At 49.3% G+C, this 22,122-nt stretch overlaps 1 protein-coding gene across 1 annotated transcript in view; it reads right to left on the reverse strand.

Moving 5' to 3' along the window:
• Window positions 1-22,122, reverse strand: part of PDS5B (PDS5 cohesin associated factor B) — a 147,856-nt gene that overhangs the window by 14,823 nt on the left and 110,911 nt on the right. The window contains exons 20-24 of the mRNA XM_007955954.1: window positions 20,725-20,883; window positions 15,262-15,330; window positions 13,244-13,380; window positions 8,839-8,962; window positions 702-906 (exon numbers count right to left, since the gene is read on the reverse strand). Of these exons, the coding sequence (XP_007954145.1) occupies window positions 702-906; window positions 8,839-8,962; window positions 13,244-13,380; window positions 15,262-15,330; window positions 20,725-20,883 (694 nt within the window). The remainder of the gene's footprint in view (window positions 1-701; window positions 907-8,838; window positions 8,963-13,243; window positions 13,381-15,261; window positions 15,331-20,724; window positions 20,884-22,122) is intronic.

Below are 22,122 nucleotides of genomic sequence, written 5' to 3' on the forward strand. Positions count from 1 at the left end.
TGGGTGACACGAGCAGACCCACTCACATGTCCACGTCAGAGACACACGCTAACATGGCTGAGGCCATACGCAGACATACACATCAGAGGGCAACGTGAGCAGATCCATACAGATGTACGCGTCAGAGAAGTGTGCGTGTGCCCTGCATGGGACGGGAGCAGATCCATAAACAGGCCACCAGGACCTGAGGCTCACATCAGCAACACGGGGTTAAACCAAGAGCCAAGACTCAGACTTTTCTTCAACCACAAGAGGAAAGGGACCGACTTCACCCTGCCGTCCCAGGCCCCTCCCGGCTCGGGTTTCCTCTCCTGGGGCACTTACTCACGGACATAAAAGATCCAAGTGGATAGCCAAATACCCTCTGGTAGCGCAGCGTCTAAGGCACTTGACTGCTAACCAGAAGGCTAGCGGTTCAAACCCACCAGCACTCCCCGGGAGGAAGGCTGGGCAATCTACTTCCGCAGTGATATCGCCTCGGAAACCCAAGGAGGGGTCGCTATGAGTCCAGTCGACTGGACAGCACATAACAACAACAACAACAACACACTTAAAAATGACCATTTTCAATGAAGAGTTGTTACTAAAAAACAGCCACGTCTCACTTAGCTGGACGGAGCCCACTAAGCTGGAAGTTCCCAGAGCTGCGTCACTCTGCGAGTGCCCCGTGGTCCCGCGCAGGCGCAAGGGGTGGTGCTTACCGCTCACCGCCGCGTGCTGCTTCAGGTACTCGCGCCGCACGTTGATGTTCTTCACCAGGCACTGCCTGGCGTGCGCCCGCCTCTCCTTCACAGGGTCCTTGGCACAGAGCGCGCAGATCGCCATGTACTCCAGCGGGAGCCGCAGCCGCGAGAGGCCTTTGTGCAGTTTCTGGGCAAACACCTGTCTTACTTGGTAGCACTCGTCCTGTGAAGAGAGAGTGGCCGGTGTCAGCCCAGCTGCCGAGAAGAAGGCCGGCAATGGCCCGCGGACAGGTCAGTGGATGGGGACCTGGCCCCACGCACAAGCCAGCGATGCTGTGACCCACGAGCAGTGGAAGGCTTGGGTCCATGGGATCCTAAAGCCCACCAGTCACAGGTGCCAGCAAAGGCTGGGTGTGCTTTTTTTTTTTTTTGCAAGTTTTCAGAGCAAATTTATTTTCCATACGGCAGTTTATAAACATTGTGTTTCATGACAGTGATTGCAATACCCATAATGTAACAGTGCTCTTCCAACTTCCTCCCTGTGGTTAACTTCTCGCTGTGTCCTTCTTTCCTATGTATTCTTGTCCTATGAGTTATCTCCCTGCGAAAATACTGCCCTTCTGATCTGCCATGATCGATTGTTCTAAGAAGTGTACCTATCTGGTACAAATGTTCACCTTATATGCTTGCCTATTGTTTGGCTGGAAACCATGGGAGTAAGTTCAATTCCAGGACTGAAGGGTGGCTAGGGACCATAGTCTTAGAGCTTTCACCAGTTTCTATCAGACCAGCAAGTCTTTTTTATGATTTTGAGTTTTGTTCCAAATTTCTCTCCCACTCTATCCAGGATTTCCTGCACCGATCCCTTTCTGAATGGTTGACAGTGGTAGCTGGGCACCATCCAGTTTTTACGGTCTCATGGTCAAGTTGGCTACGTTTGCAAGGTCCACTAGTTGTTTCCATGCATTTTTTTTTTTTAGGATTTGGGTGAAGATTTACAGAGTAAATTCACTTTTCATACAGCAGTTCACATATACTTTGTCTCATGTCATTGACCAAAATTTACAATGCAGCAGCTCCCCTCCCACTTCCTCCCCATAGTTACCTCCTCCCAGTGTCCATCCCTTCATACTCTTCGAGAGGCCCATTGTCTGCCAACCCTATATATGATCTTGGATACACTCTCCATTTAGACATACATAATTGTTTAGCTTGTTCAGCTGGGTGTGCTTTTAAAACAGAAATAGTAAATACCAGCCCTTCCTCGTTTACACAGACAGGATGTGGTAAAAGCAGCTTTCACGCTGATTGTTTCAGACCGAGCCTTTTCATTTACTGAGCGAGACAACGCTGCCCAATAGATACATTTTAGCTCTATCACTTAAAACACTCTTCAGATTACAACGCATAACTCTGAGGGTGAGCATTACCAATTTCCAAAACACCAAATTACTTCTAGTCCAATCGAAGCACCATGCTCAGCTGTGAGCTGTGAACTCGGTGCCCAAGTTCCTCCCTGGGCCGCCACCCCCACCTCCCAGAGGACTCCCACTCGCCTTTGAAGACAGCTCAGCATCCTCCAGAGAGCCAGCAGGGACAGCATCCCGCATCCAGCCTGCGCCCCCACGGCATGGTGCGCCAACTCAGCTCAGCAGTGGATGAATAAAATTGTCTCGTCCTTCAGGCCTGGTCTCCTCGAGACCAGAGCCATGTCATCGTTCCCGTGTCTCTAACACCTGGCACACAGCCCAACACTCTCAGAAGACCAAGGAAGATCTTCATGACAGCACTGTACCCCCCCATTCACACACAAAATGGTGAGTGCCCATCACTGGGCCTTGATGCTGCTTCCATCCATAAAGACCATTGGGATTTTGTTCTTAAAAAACCTAGTTCGCGAGATTTTGCCTTGGTCTTTGAATCTTTGTGTATCTTCTTGGATGTAATTTAAACTTCAGCTTATTAAAACACCAAATACCTGCTTTGAAGAAAGTCATCTAGGGTTTCCAGAAACATGGTCTGTTATGAGTCAGAATCGAAGTGTTGGCAGGTGACAACAGTAAATGTGCTGTCACGCTACAAAGAGCAAGGCCAGAGGTGATCCAGGCTTCCCTCTTGTGGATGAGGGAGCTCTTTGTTATCCAAATGTTTATTATGAAAATACACAATTATAAATGAGCTGCATAAGAAAGAGAAAGTCAACATACCACAGATACAGTCACAAATGAACAGACCATTCACTGAAAAGTTAACCTCCACTCGGATACCCTTCCCTACTTAGATACACACACCCCCAAGGCAATACGTCTGTCCATCTCTCACTGCCAGCTCAGGCTCCATGTCAAGTCAAGTGTTCCCAAGTTAAACTCAGCTCAAATACCGTGCCCTATTTAGATACGCCTCCTGCCTGCCCCCATCATGCATCTGTTCTGCTCTCACTACCAGGTCAGGCTCCATCCAGGCAACACACAGTATTTACAAGGTCAACCCGAGATCATGGTGGAACCGTAGAAGTTCACAGTCATTCAAGCTGCGTTGGAGAGGAACTGTCAAATCACAGAAGAGTTAACAGCTGAAGAAGAGGGAAATGACAAAAATGAGGACACCAGGGGTACCACAAAAGAGGAAGCATCTGAATGCAGCATGAGGACAGATACTACTGGGGGCTGAGGAGGTCTTCCAGGGTCTCTGCATCTTTGTAACATCCTTTGCACGATGCTATAGATTTACCGGGACGTAACGGGCACATCTAGGAATACGATTCCATCAGGAACACCACACTGTCAACAATGCACATGTTCGATTCTTTCAAGACTATAATGATAACCAGTGACTGGTTAACCACAGGGAGAGAGCAAGCCAGCACACATGGTATTTAATACTACAAAGTTTTCAGCCTCAAGATAAAAGATCAATTGAAGCTTTATTCACTACTGACTGTAAAATTCCCATCACAGCTTTTATTCACTACTGATGATCCAATGAATGCTGCTTTGCATCAGAAGCACACTCTCTCTCCGGACTCTCTTCCGGTATGACTTTCCTTCGGAACAGCATCCAGCGATCCGTGTGTCGCTCAGTCCCTCTGTGTATTACATTATATTATAACCACTTACGTTCAGTTTCTCCCTAGAGGTTGCTAGCTTCCTGTGGGCAGTCCCACCACTTACCCGTCTGTGTATCTCCTGAACCTACGACAGTGCACAACGCGTGCCCATGCTGAGTGAAGGTTTGATGATGACGTGAATTCAAATTCTGAAATACCTAAGGGATCACTGCGCTACGTCAAGATTCCTGTGATTGAGTCCCCACTCCTCCAGATCTGCCTTCCATTCAAATACACGACAAGGGCCAGCAAGATGCAGCCCTGCCTTGGAAGAGCCTAAACCTGGCCCGGAGAGCTGTACCATGGAGGTGTGCGTACGTAACTAAGCACAAAACAAGGTGCAGTGTGGGAAAGAGGCCAGCAGAACAACACTTAGGAAACAGCTACGAGTCCAAGAAGGTTTGTGAAGAAGGTTGTGTCTGAGTCGACGCAAGAAGGTTTGGGTTGGGACGTGTGGAAAGGTGAGGGTGAGAATTAACATTCAAGAAAGTGCAGAACAAGGAACCTGAAAGACACTCGGGCTCACCTTCACTGGAAGGAAGGTGGGAGGGTGGCGGTATGCTTAGTGGGGTTTGTAAATCTCATCTGGGATCAAATACTAGGGGCTTGGGGGTCAGGCTGAAAACTAGCATCATTTCTTTCTCCTACAAGTCTGAGCCCTAGAAAGTTTTGAACAGGAAAATAACACGATCAATGCCGTTTTGCTCATTGGGACATTCATCCGGTAATAGAGAAAGTCTCCTAACAGTCTAGGTGAGAACTAATGATAGTCACAGCAGCGGGAATGGTTAAGAGGGTGTGACCAGAAAGATCTCAGTGAGAGCACAAGGCAGACTGGGGCCCTCGGCAATGGGGTGCAAGAACAAGCAGGTACAACAGGGGCCGTGCGTTCTGGACTGAGAATTGCATTCAGAGTCACGTAACATTCCCTGAGGCTCTGCCTGCTGGGAAAGACGAGCTGTGGGAAGATCACAAATGCAGTCTTGCATTTGGGGACTAATGCTTGAAATTTGTGTTGAGTTTCTGCAATGAAACCAGGCACTCAGAAAGCAAACGAAATTAATGTTGCTGGCACAGGAGTTCCTTATATAGAAGATGAGACGGCAAAGAAGAATATGCAAACAGAGAAGGTGGCTATGGACAGACTCCTGGGGAACACACGCCGAAGGAGAGGAGGAATCAGAAAACCTAGTCCAAGAAGTAAGACAAAAATCAGGAGACAACCCAAAGGAGAGAGTTTCAAAAAGGATGGCCGTGTAAGGTGCAACTACTGGTCTCTCCCCGTCCAGAGCAAAGAAGAGTGAAGAAAGTCAAACGTGTATGGAAACAAGCAGTCCAAAGGACTAATGGATCATGCAACCCTAGCCTCCGCATCTGTGGAACCAGAAGACTTTGATGGTGCCCAGCTACCACCACTGACCACACTGAACAGATTATGATATAAGGTCCTACACATAGAGAGGGAGAAAATTGTGGAATACAACTCAATTAAAAAAAACAAAAAGACCAGGCTTGCTGGTCTGATAGAGACTGGTGGAACTCCTAAGACTGTGGCCCTCAGACACCCTGAGGTATCTGGAACTAAACTCATTCCCATGACTCAACTTTCAGTCAAACAACAGACAGGTCTATGAGGTGAACAATAACACCAAGAAGGTACACATTTCTTAGAACACTGAATGCTTTGAGATCAAAAGACAGCATTTGCCCAAAGACAAAGGTCAGAAGGTAGGAAGGCTTAGGAGAGGAGGAGGAATGGAAACAAGAAACAGAGAGAAGAAGTGGGATGAGTGAAACAAAGCAAGAAGCAATGAGCGGTGCTGATGAAATGGAAGACGATGGAAGAGATAACCAGGTTGGGTGCCAATGAGAAAGCGTTTTGAGGAAACCACAAGGGCAGATGGGAAAGTCTGAAAAGTGAAGGGGTAAGAGAGACAAAGAAGCAGATGACTCCTCCTGGACGCTCAGAGGTCTAAAGAGAGGTGACAGGCACACGCCTTGAGGAGAAAGCAGAACTGGGGAAAAGGCGTATTCAGAAGGCAGTGGTGGTGGCTGTTGTGTGCTGTCACGTTGTCTCCAACTCATAGCGACCTTATGTCCAACAGAACAAAACGCTGCCCGGTCCTGCACCAGCCTCACGACACCTACTATGTCTGAGCCGATTGGTGCCGGCACGGTGTCAAGCCATCTTGTCAAGGGCCTTCCCCTCTTTCGTCAACCCTCCACTTTACCAAGCGTGACATCCTCCTCTAGAGAATGGTCCCTTCTAACAACATGACCAAAGTAAGTCAGAAGAAGTCTGGCCATCCTCGCTTCCAAGGAGCATTCTGGCTGCACTTCCTCCAGGACAGATTTGTTAGTTCTTTTAGCAGCCCATGGGACTTTCGGCATTCTTCACCAGCACCACAACTCAAAAGCATCAACTCTTCTTTAGTCTTCCTTATTCACTGTCCAGCTCTCACAGACATAGCAGGTGATTGAAAATGCCATGGCTTGGGTTAGGCACATCTTAGTCTTCAAGGAGGTATCTTTGCTCTTCAGCATTTGAAAGAGGTCTTTTGCAACAGATTTGCCCAATGCCATACGGCTTCTGATGTCTTGACTGCTGTTTCCACCGACGCTGATTATAGAATCAGGTTGTTGTTGTTGTTGTTATGTGCTGTCGAGTCGGCCCCGACTCATAGCGACCCCTCCTTGGGTTTCCGAAGCAGTATCACTACGGAAGTAGGATTGCCCAACCTTCCTTCCGAATAGAATCAGGTAATAACCAAGTAATGAAGTCTTTGACAACTTCAATCTTTTCTGTTTATCATGATGCTGCTTATTGGTCCAGCTGTGGGGATTTTTGTTTTCTTTATGTTGAGGTGTAATCCATACTGCAGACTGTAGTCTTTAATCTTCATCAGTAAGTGCTCCAAGTCATCCTCACTTTCAGCAAGCAAAGTTGTGTTGTCTGCATATCGCAGGCTATTAATGAGCCTTCCTCCAATCCTGATGCAACGTTCTTGTTCATATAGTCCAGCTTCTCGGATTATTACAGAATGGGGTACAACCTGGTATATTTGTTAAGTTCTGGGAAGAGGCTGATAATTAGGAGAATGTTGCACACTCAACAGAATTCCAAAACAATCTCAAAACTGAAGCAATTTTAACTTCATCTTGGGTGGCTGGTGACTGAGGTAGCAACGTAACACAAATGCTGTGGTGGGAGGGGAAGTCCACAGAGCTCAGCAAGCACAGCTCCTGCCCATGGGGGAAGCCGGCGCACGCAGATCACGGCCAGTAAGCGTCAGGCAAGGCCCGGCTCTTTTACGCTTCCATACCTCCTTGGTTTTTAAGTTTCTCCTTCAAAAATGACAGCACCAGTATCTCAAGAAGTATCGGACCAAGCGTGTGACACATCAGTGGACTGCCAGTATTGCCAATCAAGACAGCAGAACCGTCAACTCATATTTAAAAAAACAACTATGTAGGTAATTCTTCTTCTAAGAAATTTAACATACAATTATTAAATAATTTTCACTTTCTTACCAAATAGGATTATTCTCAAAATTAAACTGGAAAACTGAACCACGAAGTTACTGGTTCCCCAAAAATTTCATTTCTCAAAATCTGTTTACTATCTGAACAAAAACACGAGTAAAGCAAAGCGTAACCAGGATGTGGATCAGCGGTGTTAAAGACGGAGGAACCAGAAATGGACAGAATCGTTAGAATTTTAAAATAAGATGACTGTTTGGGCCTAAAGAGTATACACATTAGCAGTAATTGTTAAATAACCTGTAGAAGGAAGGAAACCAAGAGAAATCCAACGGTCCCTGAAAGTATTTTGAGAAACACTATGTTTTCCTATGTATGACGACTTCTGTGAGGGAATGGAACAGCAGGTGTAAGATACCCAAATTGCATGTGAAAAGCTCCCGCCAGAACACCACACTTACCATATTTACTTTCATCAAATCCTTTTTTTAAATTTTCTCAAGGATGCTAAAAATTTAGAAAGTGAATACAGGCCTACCTCAGAGATATTGTGGCTTTGGTTCCAGACCACTGCACCTAAGCAAGTGCCGCACCACTGCTGGCGCCCCAGTGCATATAGAAGTTCTACGGAAGACAGACTGTTCTATGAAGTGTGCAACAGCGTGATGGAAAAGTCTGAAGTACTGTGAGAGCGACCAAAACGGGACCCAGAGACACAAAGCGAGCACGTGCTGTTGGAGCAATGACATCAACAGACACGCGGGATGCAGGGATGCCACAAACGTTTAGTATGTGAAAAACAGAGTACTGCGAAGTGCAGTGAAACGAGGTGCAATAAAACGAGGTGCACATAGCTCCAATACATCATCATTCTAATACGAAACCTGTAAGACTGGAGTATGAAGCCATAGAGAAGTATCACTGTTAATAATTTGAAATTTAATTCACTGAGTAACAGGAATTCTTCTGATCAGAAATGAATATATACCATGTCTTATAAAGATTTTTTTATATGTATTGTTTCTTTGCTTTAGCAACTAAATACTATGTTTACAAAAGGCAAAAAAAAAGAAAACTATTGCCATGAACTCACATAGAACAGAGTAGAGCTGCCCTAGCAAAGCCCAAACCACACCCACTGCCGTGGAGTCTATTCTGACCCACAGCGCCCCTAGAGGGCAGAGTGGGACCGCACCACAGGGTTTCCCAGGTTGTCAATCTTCACAGAAGCAAAGCCCAAACCACACTCACTGCCGTGGAGTCGATTCTGACTCACAGCGCCCCTAGAGGACAGAGCGGATCTGCCCCAGAAGGTTTCCAAAGCTGTCATCTTTACAGAAAATTGCCAAGTCTTTCTCCCATGGAGCTGCTGGTGGGTTTGAACTGCCAATCTCTAGGTTAGCAGCCGAGCAGCTGACCAATGCGCCACCAGGGCTCCTAAATACTATGTCAGCAACCCAAAACCCAAGTGACAGTTTCAGAACTCTGAGTGCTTCTGGTGCACACATCTTCCATTGGTTTTACTATTCCTTCCCCACAAAGACAAGAATGAGTCCCCATGTCCCTTACGTTGATGGCTAATGCGCACAGCTGGTACTGCTCCAGTGTGATGATCTCATGGTAGCAGGGTTCCTGGGCCAGCTTCACAATCGCGCTGCCTGCAGCAAGTCGCAGACGGGACATGTCTGGTTTACTGAAAGACAGCAAGAAAGGACATCACATAGGGTTTCTAAAATGTCTCCACAAAGACATTTCTTTGTTTATCTGATTTCGTCAAAATTTTTCTGGCAAAAAATCAGAAAATAACTTTGTGATGTTGAATGCCTATATGCTTACTTAACTATGGAAATGACATCTAATATGACAAATTCTTCTCTTAAATACATGTGCAGGCTAGTCCATGAAAGTTGATTTATTCTCTCATCCTACAAAAAAAAAAGCAAACCCAGTTTTAGGTCACATCTAGAACAAATCTATTTCTCTGTTACTTGTTAAGTCTTAAGATTTCCATTGTGGGTGTTTTTTTTTTTAAATATTCAAATAAATATAAAAACCAAACCAAACTCGCTGCCATCAAGTTGCTTGTGACTCACAGTGAGCCCCGCTGGGTTTCCAGGGCTGTGAATCTTTACAGAAGCAGACTGCCTCATCTTTCTTCTGCAGAGCAGCTGGGGGATTCAAACCACCGGCCTTTTGGTTACAGCCTTAACCACTACACCACCAGAGCTCCTTTTAAGCAAGTACAGATTAGGTATATACATGTCCTAAGCTGCTAATCAGTCAACCACTTGCATTTGTGTTTGGAAGCAGGTGGAAAGCAGGGATGGGAGATAAAGCGTTACTGCTCTCAGCTGGAATTCAACTTCTCATTTATCACCAAGAGGCTCCTTTGAAAGTGGGAGGGAAGGAAACACCTGCTGACTGGGCACGCTTCCCAGAATTCTCAGCCAGTCAGCGTACCTACAGGGCCTTCCTAACATGTGATATGGCAGATGCATCACAGGAATCTCGGGGTGATGTCAGGAGGGAGAAGCTGGAACTCCTTGCTTGGACTTGGTATTTCTACAGAAAAAGATCAGTACACAACATTGCTACGAGTCTGTGTGGCACATACCCACCACTGCCATGACAAGCGTGTCTATCACACGTACAACATCCCATGATGAGTGTGACTGTCACGTGCACAACACTCATATGATGAATGTGCCCATCACGGGCTCAACGCTTCCATGACGAGCATGTCTCTCGCGTACGTCACACTCTCATGACAAGTGTACTGCTCACGTATGCAGCACTCAAGAGGATTTAAAGAAAACACACAGTCATGGTCTCCTGAGACCTAAGGTTCTGGTGGGTTTAAGACCCTTCATGTGGCAAAGGATTATGTAGAGCTGTTGACTGAAGAAACGCTAACATTAATAAAGTTCTGAGCAGGCAGGACGGGCCATGCAAGTGCTTTTCGGGGTGTCACCAGGGGTTGTCGCCAGAGCCACCCACCGACAGGTCAATCGTGGCACTGAGTTCAGAGAGCAGGAGGATGATGAGAGCTGCCTGCTGTCCCCACAGGGATGGGTCCTGGCTGCCCTCACATGTCTGTTGGCCTTTACATTTTTCCAACCGGATCAGCGGTTTCTATCCAGTCCACTGGGCTTCTGTTTCCTGCTTTTTAAGCAAAGGAAACTTTGCTTCAAGTACAATCTTATACAGAAGTTTCAAGCGTAGACACCCAACAGCAAGCTTTCCATATAATCAAGGAGCAGAAGGTCCCTAAGGTTCCATCTGCTGTTTCCACTGGAAACGTCCTTACCCGCCTCTGCCAGCCCTCGACTGTTCCAAGGAGCACAACATTAAAAACTTTCAGCCCGAGTGACAGTGACCCGGTTCAGCTGACTGTGTTGCAAAATCGCACTCGGCAGAGCCTAAAGGTGAAGTCTACGTCTTGTCGGTCCACGGCTGCACGTTCTGGTATCTGTTTGTTTTTCACCTCCAGCAGTTTTCTACTTCTTTGTTGTCAGGCGCTGCCAAGGCAGCTCTGAGTCACAGCAACCCCATGTCCAACAGGACAGAACGCTGCCCAGTCCTGCACCAGCCTCACATCACTGCAGCCACCACGTCAACGCATCTCGCCGAGGGCCCTCCCCTTGTTTGCTGACCCTCCACTTTACCAAGCATGACATCCTTCTCCAGGGAATGATCCCTTGTGATAATACGTCAAAGTAGGTCAGACAAAGTCTGGCCACTCTCGCCTCTAAGGAGCATTCTGGCTGCACTTCCTCCAGGACAGATCTGTTCATTCTTCTGGCAGGCCGTGGCACTCTCAGAATTCTTCGCCAGCCCCACAACCCAAAAGCATCAACTCTTCTTTGGTCGGTCTTATGCACTGGCTGGCTCCCATATGCACAGGAGGCAACTGAAGATACCATGGCTTGGGTTAGGCACATCTTTGTCTTCAAGGAGGTTCTTTGCTCTTCAGCACTTGAAAGAGCTCTGTGGCACCAGATGTGCCCAATGCTGTAAGTCTTTTGATGTCCTGACTGCTGTTTCCATTGGCGTTGATTATAGAACCAAGTATCATGAAATCTTTGACAACTTCAATCTTTTCTCCATTTATCGTGATGCTGCTTACTGGTCCAGCTGTGAGGATTTTCGTTTTCTTTATGTTGAGGTGCAATCCACACTGAAGGCTGTAGTCTTTGATCTTCATCAGTAAGGCTTCAAGTCATCTTCACCTTCAGCAAGCAAGGCTGTGTCGTCTGCATACCACAGGTTGTTAATGCATCTTCCTCCAATCCTGATGCCACATTCTTCTTCTTTTAGTCCAGCTTCTCGGATTATTTGCTCAGCATACAGACTGAAGAAGTATGGTGAAAGGATACTCCCTTCCTGATTTTAAACCGTGCGGTGTCCCCTTGTTCCATTCAAACAATAGCCTCCTGGTCTATGTACAAGTTCCTCATGAGTACAATTAAGTGTTCTGGAATTCCCACTCTTCTCAAGGTTATCCATAATTTGTTATGATCCACACAGTCGAATGCTTTTGCGTAATCAATAAAACACAGCTCAACACCTTTCTGGTATTTGCTTTGAGCCGAGATCCATCTGACATCAGCAACGCTCCCCGTCCTCTTCTGAATCCAGCTGGCACCTCTGGAAGTTCTCTGTCAATACACTGCTGCAACTGGTTTTGAATTATCTTCAGCAAAATTTTACTTGTGTGTGGTATTAATGATATTGCTTGATAATTTCCACGTTCTGTGGGATCACTTTTCTTTGGAATGGGCACAAATACGGATCTCCTCCAGTCAGCCGGCCAGGCAGCTGGCCTCTAACTGACTCGGCACAGCCGGGGGCCGCCTCCAGCGCTGCATCCATTTGTCAAAACATCTCAGTGGGTGTCCCATCAGTTCCTGGAGCCTTGCTTTCTACCACTTCCTTCAGTGCAGCTTTGACTTCTTCCTCCAGTACCATTGCTTCTTGATCACATGCCACCTCCTGGAAGTCTTTGTTATTTCTATTATCATCTGATACCACTCCGCCATTTGTGCCAACGACTGACAGTCTCCCAGAGAAGTCCCAAGCTCTTGATGGCTGAGCTGTGCCTCTCTGGCCCTGAGCTGGTCCCCTTGAAGGTGATGCATCAGCTATTCTGTCGTCTCTTAGACAAGAACCGTCAGTCTCTCTTGTCCCATCAGTCATGAGTGCTTTCCCCACTATGGAAAGCAAGACTTTGGAAGTCCTCAGAGGCAGCTTACGGGATCACACATAGGGAAGGGCTAGTTAGTACTGTGATGGACACAGACTCTCTCTCCTGCTTATATGTACCTCTCCTAGGTTTCTGTCAAAACCAGCCTTAAATCTAGTCAATGCAGTTATCATCCCCAATGACCAGCCTACAGCCAAGAGATCTTTCTCTCTCTCTTTTTTCTAAGGGGTGAATAAGCCTCATTAACTTCAAAGTCCCAGGATCTGAGTTACCCCTGTTGCTGCATGGGAAAGTTAACTCGCTCAAGGTCGCCCAGCTAATAAGGGGTGGCGCTGGGGTTCCAGTTTTCAATGACTACATTCTCTCTCTCAAATAAACAAACAAAATAAATAGAACCAGACCAAAAGCATATGTGTTCTACATCACTTGCATGCATGCATTTTTACACTGGCACATCCCTCCACATCTGTAAGAGACTGAAGACAAGCCTTCCACCAAGGCTGCTCTTTTGCCTTCAGGCATTAACAAGGGTGTGCACCACCAAGATCACATTCACACTATACATTCCAAACAGTACACACCCATGGTTTGACACGCGTACACTGAGCGTGTAGCCGCGTCCTCAGCAGACATGTGGCTGCTATTTCGAAATAATACAAAGCCTATTACAGTAACATGCGTGCAACCCTCCAGAGCCGTGCTCCCGATCCAGCGGCTCCAGTCAACGACGGCCCGACGGCTCAGTGGGAAGTGCTGCAGCCGGGTGCGCACCTGATCTTGCCCTGCTCCGTCAGGTCCCCGTCGCTGTGCAGTATTGTCGTCAGCAAGCGCAAGGTAGACGTTCCCGATTTGCTGTGGTTGTTCTTCATCCCAAGGAGCCACCGCACCATCATTTTAATGGCCTGGATCTGGTTAACAGAGATGGACAGGTAAGCCATCACATTTCCTGAGAATTTCCACACCACGTTTTGAAAAAACTCAGGGAATGTTTTTAATGGACCTTTCTTTAAGGAACAAAAAAGAATTATTCATATGTAGGTAGGTAGGCAGGCAGACAGACAGATGGATGACAGGTCAGCAGATGATGGCAGAGTGTCTAAAGCACTGAACCATTACCCAGAAGGTTGGCGGTTCAAACCCACCAGCCACTCTTTGGAAGGAAGGTTGGGCAAATCTACTTCCTTAGTGACACCGCTTTAGAAACCCAAGGAGGGGTCGTTATGAGTCAGGTCTGACTCCATGGCAGTGAGTTTGTTTTGGTTTACAGATAGATGATAGATAGACAGACAGATGACTGAGTGGATGGATGGATGGACAGACAGATGATGGATAGGTAGGTAAGTAGGTGGGCATGTGGATGGGTGGATGACAGATGGTATATGATGGATGGATAGAGAGATGATGGACAGAAAGATGGACAGACAGACAGACATGATAGATGGATTACTGGGCATGGCAAATATATAATTTGACTGAAGACTATTTTTGTTTTTGTTTTTAATGCTTCTCCAACATGCCTTCCACACTTTAGAGCATAATAAAATTTTGCTGATTTTCCTGGTGCGAAAACTCCAGTTCTGAACCACCAGCGCTGTCCCCCTTCTGTGCTTGTGACGTGGTGACCCTGCACGTCTGCAAGCGTTTGACAACCAGGGTGCGCTGCCCACCTCTGTGCCTTTCGTGTCCACGCTAAGCTTTCGGAAGGGCTGCCCAGCTCCCTCCTGAGAAGCCAAGCTGAGGCTCAGTGCACCTCCAACGGTGTCCGGCACGTGGCGGACACTCTCCAGACCTCTCCTGAGGTCACTCAGTGAGCCTGGCTTCCAGGCATGGCCTGCCTCCCAGTCCTGGCTTCCCTCAACTACCGAGTAAAGGCGGAGCGAGGGGCTGGCACACGGGCTCACCTGGAGTCTGAGCCTGGAGGTGCCAGCCTGTGATGCGTCCCCCGCCCCCGCCCCAGGAAGACCTGCTCCCAGGTCAGCTGGAGCTGGGACACTGTGGGAAACGGGCCACGTCACACAGTGTAAACACACGCCCACTGAGATGGAGCAGGAAGCGCAGCCGCAGCAAAGCAGCATTTAGTACCAGTGCTCCCGCCCTGCCCATCGTGGCCGGGTCGACCTAGAGACTCTCAGTCAGTCAGTCAGTCACCCGCCCCCAGGGACAAACGACCTTCATGCTAACTCCTCTTCCCGGAGAAGAGACGTGTTTACAGCAGCAACTTCTGAGCCATAACTCAGCCTCCCTACATCCCACCAGAGCCTCAGAACGGTGTTTCTGTCTGTATGGAAAGGCAGCCGTCCATCCACAGGAAAAGCCGCCGTTTCCTGCCAAAGGCTGCCATCTAAGCAGCAGAGACGTGGAGGCAGCTTTCAACCCTTTCTCTTCAGCACAGCAGCTGCTCCGCAAGACGCCAGGTGTCCCAATACTGCCCTACCCAACCCCAATACACAGAACGACGCCAAACAGCAAATACGATGGCCTTTTGTAGCCATAAAACAATGACAGGAATGAACTGTTAACACCTCAGTAATATTCAAAACAAAACAGAGACACCCTGTTCAACTCCGGCTCAGGCCGACCCGTGTCTCAGAGGAGAGCTGCCCCACGGGGTTCACAGGGCTGTCAACTACGGCAGCCTGCCGCCCTCTCCCGCAGTGCCACTGGGTGGGTCCAACCGCCAACCTTCTGGTTAGTAGCCAAGAGCCAACAGTAGCCTCGTGGGGAACCTCATGATAGTATCACAGCCTATTAAATGTATCCAAACCGACAGAGGCACGCATATTACTCACTTTGACCATTGTCTCAGGAGAAACTTCTTCATCGGGGACCCAAAGTTTAGTGGTCTTTTTACCTGGAAGCTAAGCAAAGTTAAAGACGTTAATACATGCCCATGACCAACCCAGAGATGAGAAAACTTAAGGTACTGGGAGATGCGTATGTGAGGCAGGAGCCAGGAAATTACAGTTGTCGTTGTTATGTGCTGTGGAGTCGGCCCTGACTCATAGCGACCCCTCCTTGGGTTTCCGAGGCAGTATCACTATGGAAGTAGATTGCCCAACCTTCCTTCCGAGGAGTGGCTGGTGCGTTTGAACCGCCAGCCTTCTGGTTAGCAGTCAAGTGCTTTAGCCACTATGCTACAGTAAGGGGGCAAAAACGAGGAACCAATCCCAGAACACCTGAGATAGCCGTTTTTACCCCAGTGGACGTAAGTGATCTCCAGGGGTGGCCCGGGACTGAGACACTGAGCACACGTGAGGTAACCCCCAGCTAACAGGCCAGGAACACCACCCCCGGAAGAACGTTTCCCAGGCACACGGAGCCAGACATCCACACAGAGCCGCGCACTCAGTCGTCCGGGCGAGAAGAGCCTTCAAGTACGGAGCAGGCTTAATGTAGCAGGAACCACAGCTGGCACTTCCTGACAGAGTCTCTCAGCGAAGGCTCCTGAACAGATGCCACAAGCGTCAGGGGAGGCCAGCCAAACAGGAAAGCGTCAGGTCAACCGCAGACCTGAGAGGCGCAGACGCCGGAACACAGCGCTCTGCGCTTTCTGCAGCCAAATCACTTGCAACCTAACATTCTGAGCCCAGGACATTAGCAGTGGCCCAGAATGAGGGGAAATACTCTCAGAAACTGAAGACAAAGAGTAAGTTTCCAAGGCGCAAGCCCATTTTGGAAGAACGACTCAAGACACGCTATGCCCTGAACTGCTTAAATCCTGCCGTGCAGTGAATTCCTCGGTACGGCACAGCCAGCCACAGTCTGGATGACTCCCACCAGGTCGCTGGGCGGGACCATGTGAAGAAGGTGTGGAGAGCTCTGATGCTGGGACCGGCTAGTTTCCTCACTCCGCCTGAACTGAGCCCTTCTAGAGCGGGGAGGGGATCTCACTGGCATCGAGAGAGAGGGACTGGAGGGGAAGTGGAGTGTGTCATTGGACCCAAGATCCCCGCACTGGACCTCCTTGGCTGAGAGACACCCCGGCAGAGGCAACCCCTGGCAGGGAGACGCAGCAGTGGAACCGAGAGGCAAGAGACAGAGTGGCAGGCTTACCTCGGCCACAGAGGCAGAGGCCAGGCCAAGGGGCCAACATCCAGGCAGATGTGTCTAAGAGCACAGCAGACAGGAGAACGTCAGGATCGAAGAGCTGCATCCTGAGCGTGTCCCTGAACCTGAATTGTAGCCTGTTACTTCCCTAATAAACCCCATAATCGTGAGCATTGTCTGGGAGTTCTGTGATCACTGCAACACAGTACTGAACCCAGCAGAGAAGCAGTGAGCTGGTGTCAGACTGTAACGGCCTGCAGGCAGGCGGCCTGTCTGGCCTCATGGGAATCAGCCTTGGGCTGCGGAGGGTGATTCTGCGTCCACCTTGGGACGTTAGAGGAGATCAGAAGATGACGCTTCCCTGCCGCTTAGCAAATCCCAAGACAGACATTCAATCAGCTAAGATCGCAGTACATAGAAAATAAAAGTCCTAACAAACGAGAAAAGTCCTCATAAATAAGAGCAACAGAAACTACCAGATGGATTAAAGTAACACAATCAGAACCAACTATGTGGAAACCTGCAACCAACAGGAGGGCAGACACAGCAGTGAAGGCAAAAAGCACTGAATGGGGTGTGGACAGAAACAGGGTTCTGAGGGAAACAGGACCCTGAAGCACAAACTTGAACCACAAAGAAGACACGTGTTTCCCTACCAAAAGAAACCGAAACAAAGGCAGTCAAGAAAATGAGCAGAGACTGACGACTCAATCATCGCCACAGATGACCACACCTCTCTCACAAAAGGGAATACACCGGAAATACACGCAGGAACACACAGCAGTGAGTGATGCAGGGATCCGAAAAGCATGAGATTGGGCATTGCTCCCAGATATGCAACGGAAACCACAGCGCTCAGCAAGGACTCCGCAAGGGGGACAGACAGAAGCCCAACCGACCAGACACGTCGCCCCAACCGACCATGAACAGAAAAAGTGACTGAAACACTTGGAGAGCCCCAGAGACGACATACAAGAGACATCTTAAATTTTCTTTAGAGGGAAAATCATAAAATGTTAAGGACGGACAGTGAAGAGTAGAATGAACAAATCAACCCCAGGAGCCAGCGGGGCCAGGTCGGTGTGTGGGGCCGCTGCAGACGGTGGGGGAAGGCCAGTTCCTCCCCAGCTGTGCTGAGAAGCTTGGTCCCACTCATGAGAGACTAATACAAAATGGAACCCTCGTACCACAGCACACAAAACACGCACACCAATCCCAGACGGGGTATATTTTTCACATGTGAACAAAAAGCCTGCAGACTTTTAGGAAAAAATATGGGACTATTTTTATGATGGAATAGGAAAAGATTTCTCAAACAGGATATAAAAAGCATTAACTACAAAAGAAAACAGTAATAGATTTGTTGTTGTTTATATGCTGTCGAGTCAGATCCGACTCACAGCGACCCCTCCCCTTGGGTTTCTGAGGCAGTATCTCTACAGAAGTAGATTGCCAACCTTTCTTCCAAGGAGGGGCTGGTGGGTTTGAACCACCAGTCTTCTGGTTAGCAGTCAAATGCCTTAGGCACTACGCTACCAGAGCTCCCATAATAGATTTAGTTTCATTAAAATTAGCCTACTTTTAGAAGGTAACACAGACTGATGTGTAAACTCTGAACAGACAAAAATTACCAAAAAAAAAAAAAAAACCCATTAAAAAAAAAATGAACAACTTTTGTTCAAAGAATATCACAGTGACAAGACAAACCAAAAATGGGGCTTCATGCATTTGATCAAGATACTGCCACATACACCTGACAAAGGGTTAATGTGGGTAAAGATGACCTATGGGGGAAAGACAAACAGCCCATAGGAAAACGGGCAGAAGATACCAAAACGCGCTTCAGAGAGGAGGCGACATGAGTGGTAACTAGACGTGCGAGCTCCATTAGTAACAACAACAACAAACCCAAAACCAAACTCTCTGCTGTTGAGTCGTTTCCAACTCATAGCGACACCTCCTTGGGTTTCCAAGGCGTTATCTCTACGGAAGTAGATTGCCTAACCTTCCTTCCGAGGAGTGGCTGGGGGGTTTGAACCGCCAGCCTTCTGGTTAGCAGTCAAATGCCTTAGGCACTAGGCCACCAGAGCTCCATCCTTTGTATCCACTAGATGGGCAGAAATTAAGGAATCTGACAATGAGTGTTACACACTGTCACAGGAAAGTAAGTTTTGATGATCATTTTGAAGAACAATTTGACGATGAACTGAAAAGTTCCCAGGAATTCTTGCTAACGTGCATCAGGAAGCTGCTTGAGGAACAGTCCCAGCCACTCTGCTGAAGGGAGGGAAGATGTGGCGACACTCCACGTGTCCACTGAGAGGGTCAGTAGATACGAGACCCTGCCTGCAAAGGAGTGACACCAAGCAGCGAGCGGGGTACCCATGGCTGATTCAACGACGAGGATCACTCTTAGACCAGGATGTGCAGCAGGAGAAGAGGCCGTTACCCGGGACTGTCCCCGGGAGGATGTAATTTATGTAAGGCTCAGGAACAAGCACAACGAACACATTCTGCTTAGAGAGATGTATGTGGTAAGGCATTTGTGTTTCTAGTTACGAGATAATAAACCTAAGAGTTGAGAGGGCGGTCACCTGGGGCAGGAAGAAGTGGGCAGGGCAGCAGGGCAAGGGGCCTCTACAGCTCACGGGTGTTCACCGTGAGACAGAAGCCACGCTGCCGGCTTCTGCGGTGAAGCCTGCGAGACCCGACTGGGTAAGGCCGAGACCCATCGGAGAAGGCCACTTAAACGTCTTCCACTAGAACGAGCGACAGGAAAGAAGCAAGCACCCTGCCAAAGAGGGAAGCCTTGGGAGACCCAGAAAAGTGGGGGGGCCCGCCGATTCCGGCTCTGCAGGCCTCACTGCGGTCCCCTGCGCGCATGAAGTCTACCCCAGGGAGAGAGGTGACAAAGAGGAAGAGCCAACAGTAGCCGGTGCTGAAGCAGACGCCCGGCCTGCAGTTGCTCCAGTCTTCACTGCAGTCAGGTGCGTGGACAAATCCTAATTGCCGGCCATAAGGGTCAGCGTTCTCCGGATGGGTGGACAATGGGAATGGGGCCGCTGGTGTCCAGACACCAGCCTTCTGCTTGGCTAAATCAAACAGCCACAAATCACTAGGGGTCTCAGACGCCATACACACGGTTAGCCTCACTATTAGGCCCCCAAACGATTTTCATCATCAGTAAGCTTAGAAGTATTTACATTTATTAATGAGATGGAAAAATAATGGTGGCTATGACACACGTGGCAGTACAGTCAGACAGAGACTGGTGGCACCTCCGGGACTACGACCCTTGGTCACCCTTCAGGTCTGGAACTGGACCCACCCCTGTGGCTCAGCGTTCCACCAAACAACGGACAGGCCCGTGAGGCCAACATCGACCCCAGGGAGGTGCCCACTCCCTAGAACGAGCAAGCACAGGAGATCAGAAGGTAGTGTTTGCCCAGGGATAACGCTCAGAACTCAGGAAAGGGTAGGAAAGGACGAAGGGGAGCGGTAAGCACAGGAGAAAGTGGCGTTGAATGTCACGAAACAAAGCGTGTACGGACCACTCAGTGAAAAACCAGCGTGCTCTGTGAAGTTCCACTCAATCACAATCTAAAAGGAAATCCTTTTAAACAAAGAGCGCTGCCTGTATTCTAAGAGCAGAAAGCATGACCTCGTCGTTTAATTCCTCAGAGGACCTACTGCAGCCCTGCGCACACAGCGGCCACGGTACTGAGGGTCCTGCGTGGGTTTGTGTGTGACACCCCCCCACCCCCACTCACGGGTGCGTGAAAGTCCACGCGACTGTCAGGGACCAACTCTTCAGACACACGGGAGACAGACACCCGTCTTCCTCCCTTCCTACGTTTGCACCCAGGGCTCTCTGCTACGGGGAGGGGGAGGAGCCCTGGGGACCGGCTTCCGAGTCTGTCCGTTTTGAAAACGGACGGTTATCACAAGAACTAAACCCTGTCAGGCTGGACTAGAACAGGCGACGTTCTGCATTCACCAACAACTGGCCCCGGTCACGTGCCTCCGATCGGCTAACCCAGCGTCTGACGCTGTGCTACCTCCCACAGACGCCAGGCAGCGAGGCCGCGGGCACCCGAAAGCGGCCTCCCCGGGGGAAGTGGGGTCTCGGACATTTCACCTCTGGCCGCCGCACACGATTCTGGGAGCAAGCGTTTGGAGAAACAGCCGCCTGAGGGCGTCATTACCCGGTCGCTCATCAGCAGATCTTTGACAATGAAGGTGGCGACCAAGGACTTGAGCGGAGCGGCAAACTGGTCCGGCGCCAGCAGGGCGATGTGGCCGATGGTGACCAAGGGCGTGATGAGGTGCTCCAGGTTGCTGGGGTCGAGGCTCTTATGCAGAGGCTGAAAGGGAGGAACGACAGTCAACTCTGGGCGCACAGAGACACGCTTCACGGTTTTCATTCAATTACAACAACTACCGCAGTTTTAATAGCAGCGCACGGTGAGAACAGCGGCTCAGCCACATGTCAGCTCTGACGGGACACTCAGTGTCTGGGAGGACCGTGTTCGCACGCTTTCAGTCTGGCCCCCGTCGTGTCAGAGGCAAGCAAAGGGGCGTCTGCAGGTGGGATCCTAGGAAGCAGCCTATACTCTGACAAGGAAGGTGACAGAGACTGGCCAGGGCCCGCCGGTGTCACCTCTCTTCTGATTCCCAGGCACGAGCGTCGCCACGCGTCCTGCGTCCTGTGCGGCCAGGCGGGACGAGGGGACCAGCGCTGGTCCACAGGACGCGCATCTACATGGGGCCCGTCACCTGCGGGCGGGGCTGACTGCTCGGTCTCCTCGGCCTCCGTCTTCCCTCAGTGGCCGGCTGGACACAGGGCTGGGGACTGGAGCACGGAACCTGGCTTCTGAGCCTAGCAGCAGAATGGCCCTCGATCCTGAACCGGACTTTTCAGAAGCAAGAAGACGGCTTTTGTTGTGGCTCATAACTTGAGTTGTGGGGGTCTTGATTACAGCCTTAAATATTAAAAGCCGTAACTCATAAAATGATTTTTATTAGTCTGACAGGAAGCCGTTAATGTGCATTTTGCCCCGACAAAAGAATGTTCACGCTCTGTGCGCAGATGGACTGATACCCGGAACGTGTCATTAAATTACGCAAAAAAGTCAGAAGAGTTACTTCAGTATGTACCATATGCACAAAGTGTGTGTCTGGGATGTGTGTGTGTGTATGTGTGTGTCTGCGTGTCTCTCTGTGTGCGTGTGCATTACCATATTTTTATACGAGTAACACACTCGTTTGCTGGCGCGGAACCCCTCAGCCTTGGGAGCGCTGGACAGTGTGCTTATGCAAAGAAGCACAGTAATAGCTCGTGGCGGGGTGAGGCGTGCCTGGTTGGCAAACCAAGGCAGCATGTGGGCATTCTCCGCCTAAAAATCCAGAAGACGGGAATTAAATATCCCTGGGGAAACACACAGGCTAACGCGGGGCGCCTCTGGGAAAAGGTGCGGGAGGGGCTGCCCGCAGAAGTGTTTCTTTACCGCCTCTGAGATAGGAACGGGCTTGGGTGCAGCGGAAAGCACCGAGCAGGCACCGCGCAGACACCACCACCTACCCCGGGCCGTGGGGCGGGGGCG

Source organism: Orycteropus afer, unplaced genomic scaffold (genome assembly GCF_000298275.1).
Source record: "Orycteropus afer afer isolate SDZICR_OR568_19922 unplaced genomic scaffold, OryAfe1.0 scaffold00558, whole genome shotgun sequence".
Taxonomy (NCBI): domain Eukaryota; kingdom Metazoa; phylum Chordata; class Mammalia; order Tubulidentata; family Orycteropodidae; genus Orycteropus; species Orycteropus afer.